Source organism: Electrophorus electricus, chromosome 23 (genome assembly GCF_013358815.1).
Source record: "Electrophorus electricus isolate fEleEle1 chromosome 23, fEleEle1.pri, whole genome shotgun sequence".
In the NCBI taxonomy this organism is placed as follows: Eukaryota; Metazoa; Chordata; class Actinopteri; order Gymnotiformes; family Gymnotidae; genus Electrophorus; species Electrophorus electricus.
Genome location: NC_049557.1, coordinates 9882163 through 9897152, shown reverse-complemented (window position 1 = coordinate 9897152; position 14990 = coordinate 9882163). Strand labels below are relative to the sequence as shown.

The 14990-nt window shown below is 47.4% G+C and overlaps 1 protein-coding gene across 1 annotated transcript in view; it reads right to left on the bottom strand.

The window, feature by feature from the left end:
- Positions 1-12309, bottom strand: part of lhx4 (LIM homeobox 4) — an 18294-nt gene extending 5985 nt beyond the window's left edge. The window contains exons 1-5 of the mRNA XM_035521992.1: positions 12166-12309; positions 9469-9640; positions 7761-7963; positions 4527-4681; positions 4175-4346 (exon numbers count right to left, since the gene is read on the bottom strand). Of these exons, the coding sequence (XP_035377885.1) occupies positions 4175-4346; positions 4527-4681; positions 7761-7963; positions 9469-9640; positions 12166-12244 (781 nt within the window). The 5' untranslated portion in view covers positions 12245-12309. The remainder of the gene's footprint in view (positions 1-4174; positions 4347-4526; positions 4682-7760; positions 7964-9468; positions 9641-12165) is intronic.
- Positions 12310-14990: the final 2681 nt, after the last annotated feature.

Below are 14990 nucleotides of genomic sequence, written 5' to 3'. Positions count from 1 at the left end.
CACACAGACAGAGCCACACACACACACACACACACACACACAGAGCCACACACACACACACAGAGCCACACACACACACACACAGCCACACAGAGCCACACACAGCCACACAGAGCCACACACACACAGCCACACAGAGCCACACACACACAGCCACACAGAGCCACACACACAGCGCCACACACACACAGAGCCACACACAGCCACACACAGACAGAGCCCCACACACAGAGCCCCCCCCACACACACACAGCCCCCCCCCCACACACACACAGAGACACACACACACACACACCCACAGAGCCACACACACACCCACACACACACACAGAGCCACACACACACACCCACAGAGCCACACACACACCCCCACCCACAGAGCCACACACACACCCACCCACAGAGCCACACACACACCCACCCACAGAGCCACACACACACACACACACACACACCCACAGAGCCACACACACACACACACCCACAGAGCCACACACACACACACACACAGAGCCACACACACACAGAGCCACACACACACACACAGAGCCACACACACACAGAGCCACACACACACACACACACACATAGAGCCACACACACACACACACACACATAGAGCCACACACACACACACACACAGAGCCACACACACACACACACACACACAGAGCCACACACACACACACACACAGAGCCACACACACACCCACACACACACACAGAGCCACACACACACCCACACACCCACCCACCCACCCACCGAGCCACACACACACACACCCACCCACCCACCCACAGAGCCACCCACCCACCGAGCCACACACACACACACCCACCCACCCACCCACCCACAGAGCCACCCACCCACCGAGCCACACACACACACACACCCACCCACCCAGAGCCACACACACAACCAACCACCCACCCACCCACAGAGCCACACACACACCCACCCACCCACAGAGCCACACACACACCCACCCACCCACAGAGCCACACACACACCCACCCACCCACAGAGCCACACACACACACACACACACACACACACACACACACAGAGCCACACACACACACACCCACAGAGCCACACACACACACACACACCCACAGAGCCACACACACACACACACCCACAGAGCCACACACCCACAGAGCCACACACACACATACCCACCCACCCACAGAGCCACACACACACATACCCACCCACCCACAGAGCCACACACACACACACACATACCCACCCACCCACAGAGCCACACACACACACACACACACACACACACACACACACACACACACACACACACACACACACCCACCCACCCACAGAGCCACACACACACATACCCACCCACCCAGAGCCACACACACACACACACACACACACAGCCACACACACACACACACACACACCCACACACACACACAGAGCCACACACACACCCACCCACAGAGCCACACACCCACCCACAGAGCCACACACACAACCAACCACCCACCCACCCACAGAGCCACACACACACACATACCCACCCACCCACAGAGCCACACACACACCCACAGAGCCACACACACACCCACAGAGCCACACACACACACACACACCCACAGAGCCACACACACACACACACACACCCACAGAGCCACACACACACACACACACACCCACAGAGCCACACACACACACACACCCACCCACAGAGCCACACACACACACACCCACCCACCCACCCACAGAGCCACACACACACACACACACACATACCCACCCACCCACAGAGCCACACACACACACACACACACACACACACACACATACCCACCCACCCACCCACAGAGCCACACACACACACACACACACACACACACACACACACACCCACCCACAGAGCCACACACACACATATCCACCCACCCACAGAGCCACACACACACACACACACACACACACACATACCCACCCACCCACAGAGCCACACACACACATACCCACCCACCCATAGAGCCACACACACACACAGCCACACACACACACACACACACACACACACACAGAGCCACACACACACCCACACACACCCACCCACCCACCCACACCCACCCACAGAGCCACACCCACCCACACCCACCCACAGAGCCACACCCACCCACACCCACCCACAGAGCCACACCCACACACACCCACCCACAGAGCCACACCCACACACACCCACCCACAGAGCCACACACACACACACCCACCCACCCACACACAGAGCCACACCCACACCCACCCACCCACCCACAGAGCCACACCCACCCACCCACAGAGCCACACCCACACACCCACAGAGCCACACCCACACACCCACAGATCCACACCCACACACACACACACACACACACACAGAGCCACACCCACCCACAGAGCCACACCCACCCACCCACAGAGACACACGCACAGCCCCACAGAGCCCCACACACGCACAGCCCCACAGAGCCCCACACACACACACACACACACACAGAGTCCCCCCCACACACAGAGCCCCCCTCACACACAGCCCCCACCACACACACACACAGAGCCACACAGCCACACACAGAGCCACACACACACACACACACACACACCCACACAGCCACACCCACCCACCCACCCACAGAGCCACACCCACCCACCCACAGAGCCACACCCACCCACACCCACCCACAGAGCCACACCCACACACACACACCCACAGAGCCACACCCACCCACCCCCACCCACCCACAGAGCCACACCCACACACCCACAGAGCCACACCCACACACCCACACAGCCACACCCACACACCCACAGACAGCCACACCCACCCACAGAGCCACACACACCCACCCACAGAGCCACACACACCCACCCACAGAGCCACACAGAGCCACACACCCACAGAGCCACACACCCACAGAGCCACACACCCACACACCCACAGAGCCACACACACCCACAGAGCCACACCCACCCACAGCCCCACACAGAGCCCCACACAGAGCCCCCCCCACACAGAGCCCTCCCCCCACACACACACAGAGCCCCCCCACACACACACACAGAGCCCCCCCCACACACGCACAGCCCCACAGAGCCCCACACACGCACAGCCCCACAGAGCCCCACACACGCACACACACAGAGCCCCCCCACGCACACACACAGAGTCCCCCACACACACAGAGCCCCCCCCCCGCACAGCCCCACAGAGCCCCACACACACACACACACACAGAGCCCCCCCCACACACACACAGAGCCCCACACACACACACACACACACACACACACACACACACAGAGCCCCCCACACACACACAGCCCCCCACACACACAGAGCCACATACACACACAGAGCCACATACACACACAGACAGCCACACACAGAGCCACACACACACAGAGCCACACAGCCACACACACAGCCCCCCCCACACACACACAGAGCCCCCCCCACACACACACAGAGCCCCACACACACACACACAGAGCCCCACACACACAGCCCCACACACACACAGCCCCACACACACACACACACACACAGAGCCCCCCCCCACCCCCACACACACACAGCCCCACACACACACACAGCCCCACACACACAGAGCCCCACACACACAGAGCCCCCCCCACACACAGACACACAGCCACACACACAGACACACAGCCACACACAGCCACAGACACACACACAGAGCCCCCCCCACACACACAGAGCGCCACACACACAGCCTGTGTTTTGATTTACTGCCTTTTGCTACACGAGTACTTTTGCCACTATGCTTGCAATGCACAGTGTTTCTCTCTCGCAGTCACGCGAGGCTGTACCAGTAAGACTGTACCAGTAAGACTGTACCAGTAAGACTGCACCAGTAACACTGCTCCAACATGCTTTCTGTCTAATTGACTAAAAGCTTCACTTAATTTATAGAGTTTGTGTTTGGCTTTTTCTTTTCTCATAAACCCCGCCTTCTAAAAGTGGAGGTAGAGTTTTATGGGCTCCAAAATAGACTCACAAGATCAAATAAAAACAGAGTGGATTCAGAACCTGTTACTGGTCAGTGATATTTAATTGAGGACTTGAGTAAGAGTATGCGTGAGGGGAGTAGGCGTGAGGGGAGTAGGCGTGAGGGGAGTACGGTCTCAGACCTCGGAAGCTGAGTTCACTGTCACTGAGACCTCCATCCTCTGCTGAGCTCTCTTTCTCCACCTTACTGGACCCACGGCTGCGTTTGACATTCTTGTAGAACTGACCCCAGCGATGACGACCTGCGTCCTTCTTCAGCCGCTTCTCCTTGGCTCGTCTGTTCTGGAACCACACCTGTCAGGTACAGTTACGTTATTATAGCTCACACAGAAAGTCCTTTGATGTCCATTCAGCACATTAACTGGGACAACCATTCTGAAGAGTTGGTGGGTGCTGGCAGGCTGCTGGGTGGAGTGGGTGGAACTAGGGTAGAGTGGGTGGGGCAGTGTACAGTGGGTGGAGCTGGTAGCTCACCTGCACCACACGCATGTCCAGGCCTGTCTCAGAAGAAAGCTGCTCCCGGACATGCCTGGCTGGTTTGGGTGAGTTCTTGTAGGCGCTCTTCAGGGTCTCCAACTGTTTGGCTGTGATGGTGGTGCGTGGGCGCTTCGCTCCTGCTTCTGAATCATCTGGAGCAAGAAAACAACATGTCTGCTTTGACTGAACTAACCCAGTACCAAACGCACGAGGCAGCACTAAAGAATTTTTTTTAAACAAGATACAGGCTAGCAAACAAAAAATGTTTCACTTTCAATCCCACATATAATGGTATGCTGTTGTGTCTCTGAGATGTGGAAAGTCACGTTTTCCTTGTTCCTTTTCGCCAGTAAAATCCACAAGGCCTTTGGATTTAAAGTTCCAAACATAATATTTTAAAATAATTTTCTGTATTCATAATTTGACAATCGACATTAAACAAATACAGATCTAAGCATAGAAATCCTTCAAACCTGCGTAGTCAGTTTATGTTGGAATGTGAAGGGTTAAATGAAAAAAACCTGCGTCAGCAGGTTAATGGTTGGTGGTCTGGCTCTACATTTACGATAGGATTAAACTAGGATCATTTCAAATGACAGTAAAATTTATCAAGCAATCATATCATCCCTCTAAATGGGTTTGGCTTTGTTATCTCTAATTTGATGACAATTTCCCCCCGCTGTGGGCGACACGACTCAAAGTTAGCGAAAAAAATAGCTGTCTTACTGAAAACTTCATAATGGAATTAAGTCATTGTCGCTAGTGACGAATTTATTATCCGCGCCGTTTCCTAATTGAGCTTTTAACGAAACGTTGGTAATTATGCGTAAAGGCCGTTTTCCTGCATGGTGTGTTTCCGGTCGCTGTCCATGGTCCTGTCGTTAATAGATGCTCGACTTTGCTCTCCGTCGTGATGTGAAGGCTTATATAAATCGCTGGCTGTGCGTGGTAGGAGGGGGTGACGGTTGTACGTTTTGCACTCTGTCCCGTTGTCTCACGCTGAAGTGCACAGACAAGTTGTGTGATGGTGCGATTATTTGTAAGTAGGATTTGCATTTTGCTTAAGAAATGAGCCGGTTTTTGTTGTGATAACCCTCTCCGTGCTATTTCTGCTCATTGCATTGCCAGTGCTGGACTAGCGTCTTGGGTCATTTTTGAGGTACTTTAACAGAAGACACAGTAATTTAGTCATCATAGCTGTTTTTTTTTCTTTTCTTTTTCAGACGATAGAAAATGGGTCATGGTTTAAGAGTCCCGGTTCGCTACTGACCAAACTTAACGTGAGCTCTAGCGAGAGGCGACGGGGAGTTTCAATCTCACCGCTTTCCGGTTATTTATTTCCATGAGAAGTCTCAGCGCGCTATAGGATATGATAAAATTCCCTTGTTACTGTGTTTTTGGAAACACGGAAATCAGGATTTCGAGCCGAAATTTGCAGAAGAGAACGTTCTAAATTCGCGGCAATTTCGTTTTCCTGTAATAATTCAAATTTGGTCTGCAGAAAAAAAAAACTAAATCTACGTGGCTAAACTGACGTGGATAATGCCACGTCACACTGCACAAGCGTTAAGAACGGAACGATATCACTCAGTTGAACCAAACCAAGCACTTGTCGGGCCATCCTACACATTCTGGGGAACAGGGATGCAGTTATTGTAGTGTTTAGTAAAACTTGTGTGTCAAATAAACAATTAACATTCATATAATTCGAACACGTCTTAAATATTTAACGGTGTCACGTCATTAAAGAGACATTAAAATGCGTCGGACGCAGGCGCGTCCATTAGATCTAAGCAGGTCAAACGTGGAAGGAGTCCCGTTGGTCTTCGTCACTTCAACCCGCTGTTGTACCTATTGAGTTTTCCAGAGCTACAGTGTCCACCCCAACGGGGTGGCCAGTGACACCAACAGTTATTAGCCTAAAAGATGTACCCTCACACCAAGAACCTGGGGCCACGGACTGGGGTTATGGAAAATGTAATTATCTGAATGTTGTATCATTTGATTAAATCAGGCAAAATACTAAAACCACTAGATTGTAAACACTAGATACAGTGCTTGACACTGGTGATTAAAGTTTACATAATTAAAAGTATGTTTAAAAAGAAGTTGTGACAACCAGAAAGGCCAGCAGAGACAACCATAGACACGCAGAGACACTCAGAGACTACCAGAGACATGGAGAAACACCCTGGACATGAGCCAGAAGGTGACTTTAACTCAAGAGATGAATCTAATTCATTATATCAAAAAGAAATGTCTGTGCTTGATAGAGGTTTGGAGTGTGTGTGTGTGTGTGTGGGTGGGTGTAGGTGTTGCGGGTGATGGGGACAGTGTGGTTGTGGTGAGAAGTGTGTGTGTGTGTGCGTGTACGAGTGTGTGATGATGAGGATTGGTGTATTTGTGTGTGATGAAAACTGTATTTGTGTGACTGTGTGCGAGTGTGATGAAGATGCTGTATTGGTGTATTTGTGTGAGGGTGTGTATGGGGGGGGATGAGAACTGTATGTCTCTGTTAGTGTGTATGTAGCAAAACTGAAAGCGATCCCACACTACCAGTCGATATGTCCCTCCAGCTGCCCCTGACAGTGTAAATCTCTTCAAAATGGCAGACCGGTGGAAGTTATTGGGCCTCTGCCATAACGTCACACTGCTTCACTTAGCATAATCAATCAGCCTGTGGAAATCTCCATAAATACACCATGAGTGGTTGTGTTGACACTGGCACAGGGATCAGATCAGTGGCTGAATTAAGACCCCTGACACTGGGACCCCATCGCACTTGAATTCACCACACTTTTACTCTCTCCGTGTCTGTTATTGTAAAACAGGAATTGAATGTCATATTGCTGTGTGTCTGGATTATTGTACAACAGGAAATTAATGTAATATTTCGTGTATGTCTGGATTATTTTAAAAACAGAAGTGAATGTCAGTCGCTCCCTTGCTGGACTCTGTCACCTTCAAATGGGCAGCAGGTCACTCCACAGCGCCCCATGTGGTCATGAACACACTGTGCAGGTGGTCATATGGACAGACATGGGAAAGCCACTGAAGTTCCCCATTTTTGGAACATGATGTGTTGCATAAATTATATCATGAGACAACATTTGAGTACAGACTATTAAAGGGAGCTCACAGTGAGCTCTGAGGATCACTGTGCAGCAAACAGCTCTGAGGGTCACTGTGCAGCGAACAGCTCTGAGGAGAAGCAGTGATTAGGACCCCCACCGTTCTGCTTGGCTGTCTCATAGTCCGTTTTACAGACGAGGCGGCCGTCCTCCATGAGGTAGAACTGGTCGCCGGTGGCCAGCTGTCTGCTGCACATCACACAGGAGAAACAGTGCAGGTGATAGACGAAGTCCTGGGCCTTTCGGACCACCTGTGATGGGGGGATTCCCTGCTGACACCAGGCACACTTTGTTCCAAAACGCCTGGGCAAACACACACACACACACACACACACACACACACACACACACACACACACACACAGCTATTAGTTCATATTCAGACACACACACAAAGACCCACACAAGCATATACTCACACAAGTCCAAACGCCCCCACACATAGTGTGTATGTGTGTCTATTTAAACATACACAGACACACTGATGTTACTTAAGAGACTAAATTAATTAAATCTTTACTGCTAACAGCCTATTTTTAAAACTGTTAAACTCGTTGCTAGTCTGAGAACCACCTTACAGCTATGTTTATGGTTGCAGGTCCTCTACATTTGACAAATAGCCTGGATCAATGTAGCAAGCCAGAGAGATACAGCTGAGAGAGCAGGAGAGGGAGAGAGGGAGGGGGGGGGGGGCTCTCAGAAGCCATGCAGCAAGGGTCTCCTAAAGCACTTAGTCAGAATAGACTGTAAATCACAGAGCGGCTCTTGACTAAATAAACTCTCTTTTTGAGCAGGTGAAGTTTGTGCTCTACCGCATGGACAGCCCCACGCCTGTCTGTGATCCCACCCTCGCCTACCCGCGCGCCTCTCTTCGCTAGTACGGTAGCTTTAACATTAAAAATCCCCCATGTGTCCCCCGGGCAGGCTAATAAAGTTAGCCTCCACTCTGAGCCTCGCTAGCCTTTTACTTCTCATTGTAGCCTATGACATTAAACTCTCTCAAACATGATTTAGTAAAAGCCAGTACCGATCCTGTTTTGGACAAAAGTCAAACTTAATTTTGTTCTTTAATGCCATGGATGGTGGTGGTGGCGGCGAGGAAGGGGGATTCAATATTTTTAAAAAGCGAGAGGAGAGGAGAAGAAATGTAAAGGGAGGAGAGGAGGAGAAACGTAAAGTTGCTGTCTCGTGTCTCGCTACAAGGAGGCTAATGGTAAATTGCATTGGGAGATATGCAGTCCTCGCGGGTGAGCCCCTTGCGCGGGGTGTCACTTCCAACTTAAACATCTCAACGCAGACAAACTGCGCGAGGAGCAGCTCGGTGCATCAACACGGGTCCCGCATCTGATTACACGCCCATCATCACGTGCCAGCCACAAACACTGGGAACAGTAATAAACCAATTCACTATTTATATTCCACCCAGATCTAACGCGCATCGGCGCTACGTGTATTTCCTGGAGGCGTGGCTCGTGCGCAGCGGAGCTTTAACTGCACGCGGAAGCTCTACAATTAGTTCGCAGTGCTGCTGCGGTTTTGTTCCTTTGATGTGATTCAAGGATGTATCGTCGTGACCTCGGAAAACTACAGAATTGCATGTGGAGGACATCACCAATCCTTTTAACATTTCCAAGCGCTTATTCCAACACACTGACATTGCATACGTTCTTAAGGAGAAAGTATCTATCTTAAAGCGTATCTCAAGTTGCTCTCATTCTTTACATATTAAGTATTCTAGTGTTGTTTAAAATAAACAACAATAAACATCTTTAAAAGAGAAAAGTGGATGTGAATGTATTTGCACGTACTTAAAGAAGTCCTCTTTGCAGTATACATTCCCAGCGCGCGAGAAACATTTGTCCGCGAGCAGCGCCTGGCAGTCCGCGCACTTCAGACACTTGGAGTGCCAGTGGCGGTCCAGCACCTTGAGGATGAACTTATCCAGGATGTGCTGACTGCAGCCCGCGCACTGGGGAATCTCTGCAGAGGAGAGACACAGCACGCACGGCGGAAGATAAAAGGCTTAACGATAAAATCAGCAGTGTGACGAACGACAGAACAACAATCACAAATTATCTGAATTCACACAACTCATAAAATACCATTTTGTAGAGGCATTAGTTTTATGTCATTTAGAATGATATAAAGACTGCTGCAGCATCGATTTTCCCAGGTAATATGGGTCTACTATTAATTTTGTTTATAAACTGGTGAATAAATTATCCGATCACATTTATAATAATAATAATAATAATAATAATAATAATAATAATAATAATAATAATAGCAGCAGAAGCAGTGATTTTAGTATTTCTCCTTACACGCTTTCGCATAAAATAACGTGCAGGATGCAGTATGGTAAACAGGTATGCAGTCGACAGGTGTGGAAAGATGTCCATTTGTTTAGAATATAATCAATATCCCAGAACAACGGGCGAGGACAAGAGGACATTGAGATTGAAATCGTATAAGTGACCCACTGATCCTTTAGAAAAAGTAACATGAACTTAACCCAGCGGTACCTTTTTAATGAGAACATGGAGGAGTTTTCTCCAGTAAAACCAGAGAATGACGCAAAAACAAACAAAAACAGATAACAATGTGCGATAGAGTTGTCACTGCAGGGCTATTAGTAAAAAAGAAAAAACAGCAATAATAAACACGGACAGTATAGTCCTCCGATATTTATTAATAGAACTAAATTTGTTCACAATTTACATTTGCTTAGTCATTAATTATGGGTGTAATTAAGTGATCCGAAACTACTGAATTAATTATCCTCTGTGATTTTGAATACTGAAAAACGTAGGCCTACAAAATTAGCACGTTCTTCCTTGGTGATGAAGATTCCCAAATAAATAATAACGCATTTCTCGGACGTGTGTGTTTTTTCTTTCAGCTGCGTTTTACCGGGTCGCGGGGTGACGGGGTGTGGAAGGGCAGCGCACGCGTGGAACTCCAGGCGCTAGCATCTTCCTTCTTCACCCGCATTCATGTGTTCTGCGCCCTATTTTGCTTTTAAATCGAAATCATTAAAGTGGTTTTAAAACTAGTTTTCTTTTAGTGCTAATACGATTCATAATTAGCCAGTATTTACATTTATTTTGGAAATATAAAAATATCAGGCTAGAATGTAATCACTGATATTACTGTTTACGTTAATCTTCATATATATTTTTTGTAATCTTTGTAGATTTTATTTGTTTCTTTCTTTCTTTTTATATATTTTTTTTTTTGTAAATAATTAGCCATATGTTATATTATATCCACATTATTAAGACAATGTTTAGCGCTATAGCGAATAAGCAGACATTCTTAAAATAATCCATACCTAATCCACCATTTATTCGGTTTTGGGGTCGGAGAGGGAGCGCTGAAGGCCAGTTTAATGCTTTCTTAGTGCTTCCTCGGTGTTTGTCATAATTTGGCCTCTTGGTCAAATTGCAATTTTTACAAGATACAAGATTCAAGTTTATGGATTGTAAATTTAGAAAAAAAAAACAAAAAACTTTCCGATCAAGTGCCCAAATTGTACTAATATCTTGTTATGTTTGATTTTCTAATACAATCCCGTCTTTACACGCCATGCTGGCGAGCAATTTCTTTTAGATTTGCTAAAACGTGACACTCCGTACACTAGCAAGGCCATCTGTACATCACACAAGCTCGTTTACGAATAATTAGGTCAGGAATTCATCCAAATCATTCTTAACTGGGCGATGAGATTATGTAGACATAACATAAGCGCTGACACGAAGACAATAGGCAATTTTTTTTTCTTTTTAACTGTTCAGCTGTTTACGCAAAGTACGCAATTTAATCAATTTACTAAACAGCATTTCATCTCTGTGTATAAGCGTATTCACATCAGTAAACGTTATCTAATGCCTATTGATAAAAATTTGGTTTGAGTTAATTTTACTTTACCCACTTTGGTTTGCTATAATTATCTCCTCGGGGTATGTGGTGGAATTTAGGTTCTAAATCCTAAAACTAACTTGTTTATTGGAGTTAACGTAGGCCACATTCTAAATTGGTCAGACTCGATCCGCCAAATAAACTGTACGAAAACGGCATGATTCAGATCATTAATATCTACGCATAGCGGTTCTGACACACAATTCTAGTCACATTTTGAAATTAATATAATTTAAAAGCACCTTCTCAGTTCCTACATTTGCGCTGTGCAGTGTTCATCACAACGATGCTTACTGATTTAATATAATAAAGGTCTCGCAATTTAAAGTAATATAAATATCAACAGCATACAGTTTGTGAAAGCATGTTTAAACTATTGGAACAACAAAAATCTTATGTAAATACAACAAAAAAGGAAATTTTCATACACTCGGCCCCAATGTTTCTACCCTTACTGATAGATGGCTTTCTGTTCGGCTCACTGCTAGATTAATATTACTGCTCCGCGCGGCCTGCTGCAGCACGCGCCGATTCCGCCAAATTCTCTGATGAACGAATCAATAACACACGGGAGGAAAAAGCCTTACGTTGCACTGGTACTCCGAGAATGTCCGGTAGACCTTTAACGGCGCTCTCGGTGGGTAAAACAGGCGCACTTTGCATCATTTTCACTCGTTCTGATGAAAGACACACATGCAGACTTGCCCAGGCAGCTTTGTCAGATCTGCACGAGCAGCTCTCGGGTGTCCTTTTGCAGTCCTTGCGCTAATGATTATCCCGCTGAAATTCACGGGCGCTCGCGAATTCGGGCTGCGCTCTGCCGTGGATCACACAAACCGCTTGATTCATTCCCATTGCAGGGGTGCGTGTGACGTCATCGGCCCCAGACGCGCTGCCCGGGGGCCAATGGGGGACCACAGTTGCCCCGGAGAGGCGGAAGAAACCCGGCTGGCGCATGCAGGTGAGCAGACAGAGCAATAAGGAAGTAATGACGACACGAAAGCGGCCCACTGGAGGCGGGGCGCTCGCGGGAACGTATAAATAAGCCCAGAGAGCCGCTCGAGCGTTGACGCCTGTTTGAGTGCACACCAGTCCTGTGCGCCGGCAGTCTGAGACGACATATTTTGTTAAATTGAATTAAAACCATCACATTACACTGGCATAATTTCCTGTGCGCCCATTTGATGAGACAGAAGTGCAGCATGTTTGAATTCAACAGTTTTGACGAATTGATTTTTAAATATTCAATACCTTGCACAGTGTGAATAATCTGTTTTTGAAATTGTAGCTGTAAACTATTCAAACATAAATGCGCATTTTAAATTGCGTCCTCGAGATTATTCGACTACAAAATAGACTGAAAAGATGTTCAAAACCCGAGTGTGGTGGAGCACCGCCTCGGAGTGTGTACTAGCTGCCCAAACCCGGTCATCCCTCACACAACTCATTTCATCCCAGCTTTCCAACCACTGCTTCTCGCAGGCAAATCATTCCTCTGGAGAGTCCGGAGTCTTGATGAACTCAATCTTCGCTTCCAGTTCCGTTCAGGAATACATCAGGCCGTCCTGATTCCGACGTGGAAAATATGCAATTAAAGCTCCCTGTGTTACTAAGGCCAAAGAGATGTTTAAGATAAGGAATGTTCAGCATCACCACCAACACTCTCATACTAACTACATTTCAGCTTTTAGCTAACTCACCTCCGTTCTCGTCTCTCGGCAGCGCGTTCTCATCTTGTTTCTATTTGTTCTGATCATTTCAGGTGTCGTTGAATTAAACAAACAAACAAACAAAAATTTAATCCAGTGGAAGATCCATTTAAATCATGCAGCCTATACGTAGACTGTGAATAAATTGTTGTTATATGAAACGCGCGTGAAATGTGATATGCGCGTCGTTACGACTCGCGGAGAAACGCCGTTCACGCGCTGCGACTGGGGCCCAAAGACTCCTCCGTATTACGTTATTGTAGACTCTATTAGACTTATCAAAGAAGCTTACTCCTTTAGCCTCATTTTAATCTAAGGGGACGTTTTCTGCAGTGAATCCTTTTGCAAATAGGACTATTAATTTTCGTCGATAGAACGTGAAAATAATAGCATGTTATTATTATTATTGTTGTTGTTGTTGTTGTTGATATTATTGTTGTTTGTTTGTTTGTTCGGTATTCGCCATTATAAATGAACAAGCAATTTGTAAGCCTCATGAATTATACCAAATTCCACAAAATTTGTTTTCCAGTCGCTCGCTTTGGGAACCGCTCGCACAGTTAAACAAAAAGGATGTTTAGAATGTTTTTAATCTATTTAGTCTGACCTCTGAAATGTGCTTACTTGAACCAACAGTTAACACTCTACTCTACAAATAAACCTACGAAGTCCAGCCGAGAGTGTTCACTGCACATCCAGCATATGCCAGGTCTCCTAGCATACGCGAGTGACCAATTTTTCAAAGCATGCATCCCTGAATAAATATTTTACAAATGATATTAAAAAGGTACAATATTATTTAAAATCTCCAATACGCTATTCATATCAGGATAATTGCTATAAATATACTCAATTCTGGGCTATTAAAATAACCAGTCAGTTAATTTGTCTGAAGTGGAATTTCAAAAATGTATAATTACAAACGCTAGATTGTCCGGCATTATGTAAAGCAACCTGAACCTCGCAAAAGCTCTACTTACGCTTTATGTGTGATTGCATAAAATGTAGATCATCACAGTGATTAAACGGAGGCAGACCGGAGGTGATGAACACCGGCGTTAAACCCCGCTCTCGCGCCACGTGCCCCGCGCGTGGCTGGGAGAATTATCCTGGCCTATATTTTCATTTTGATTACAGTGAACGGGTTTTACCCGCTAAGATTATTCAATTATGTTGATTGTCAGGTGCATACAAAACGCTCCTTTTCTGAGCAGAAAATGCTCTTAAAAGCATCAACATTTTGCCACACAATTAAATAAATTGATTTATGCGCAGGGTGTAGTTTTAGTTTCTCTCGCGCGCGCTCTCTCTCTCGCGCGCACACACTTTTTATGTGAGTCCTATCTTAAAGTCATAAGTTCAGTTCAAGTAGAAGCGCCGTAAACCGTAATAACGGGCGCGTGTGAGCGGCGAGGTCTTCGAAAGCTATAATTCAGCCAAAGGGCAAGTCCATCGCCCGCGCGGCTGACCTGCCACCTCTAATTACGAACAGTATTTCAAAGCAAACGCAGTGTGACACGAGGGGATCGCAGATCTATCACACGGGTTCAAACGCAGCGCTCCCGGTTCACCCGCTCAGCGAACTCGGGACCAACCGAGAGAAACACTTCCAGCAGGCTCCCGTTAGCTGGCCGTGCACAAACGGGAGGTAGATGTAAAGAACACCCTTCCATGAAATTAACTGGGTTTGTAAGACTTTTATT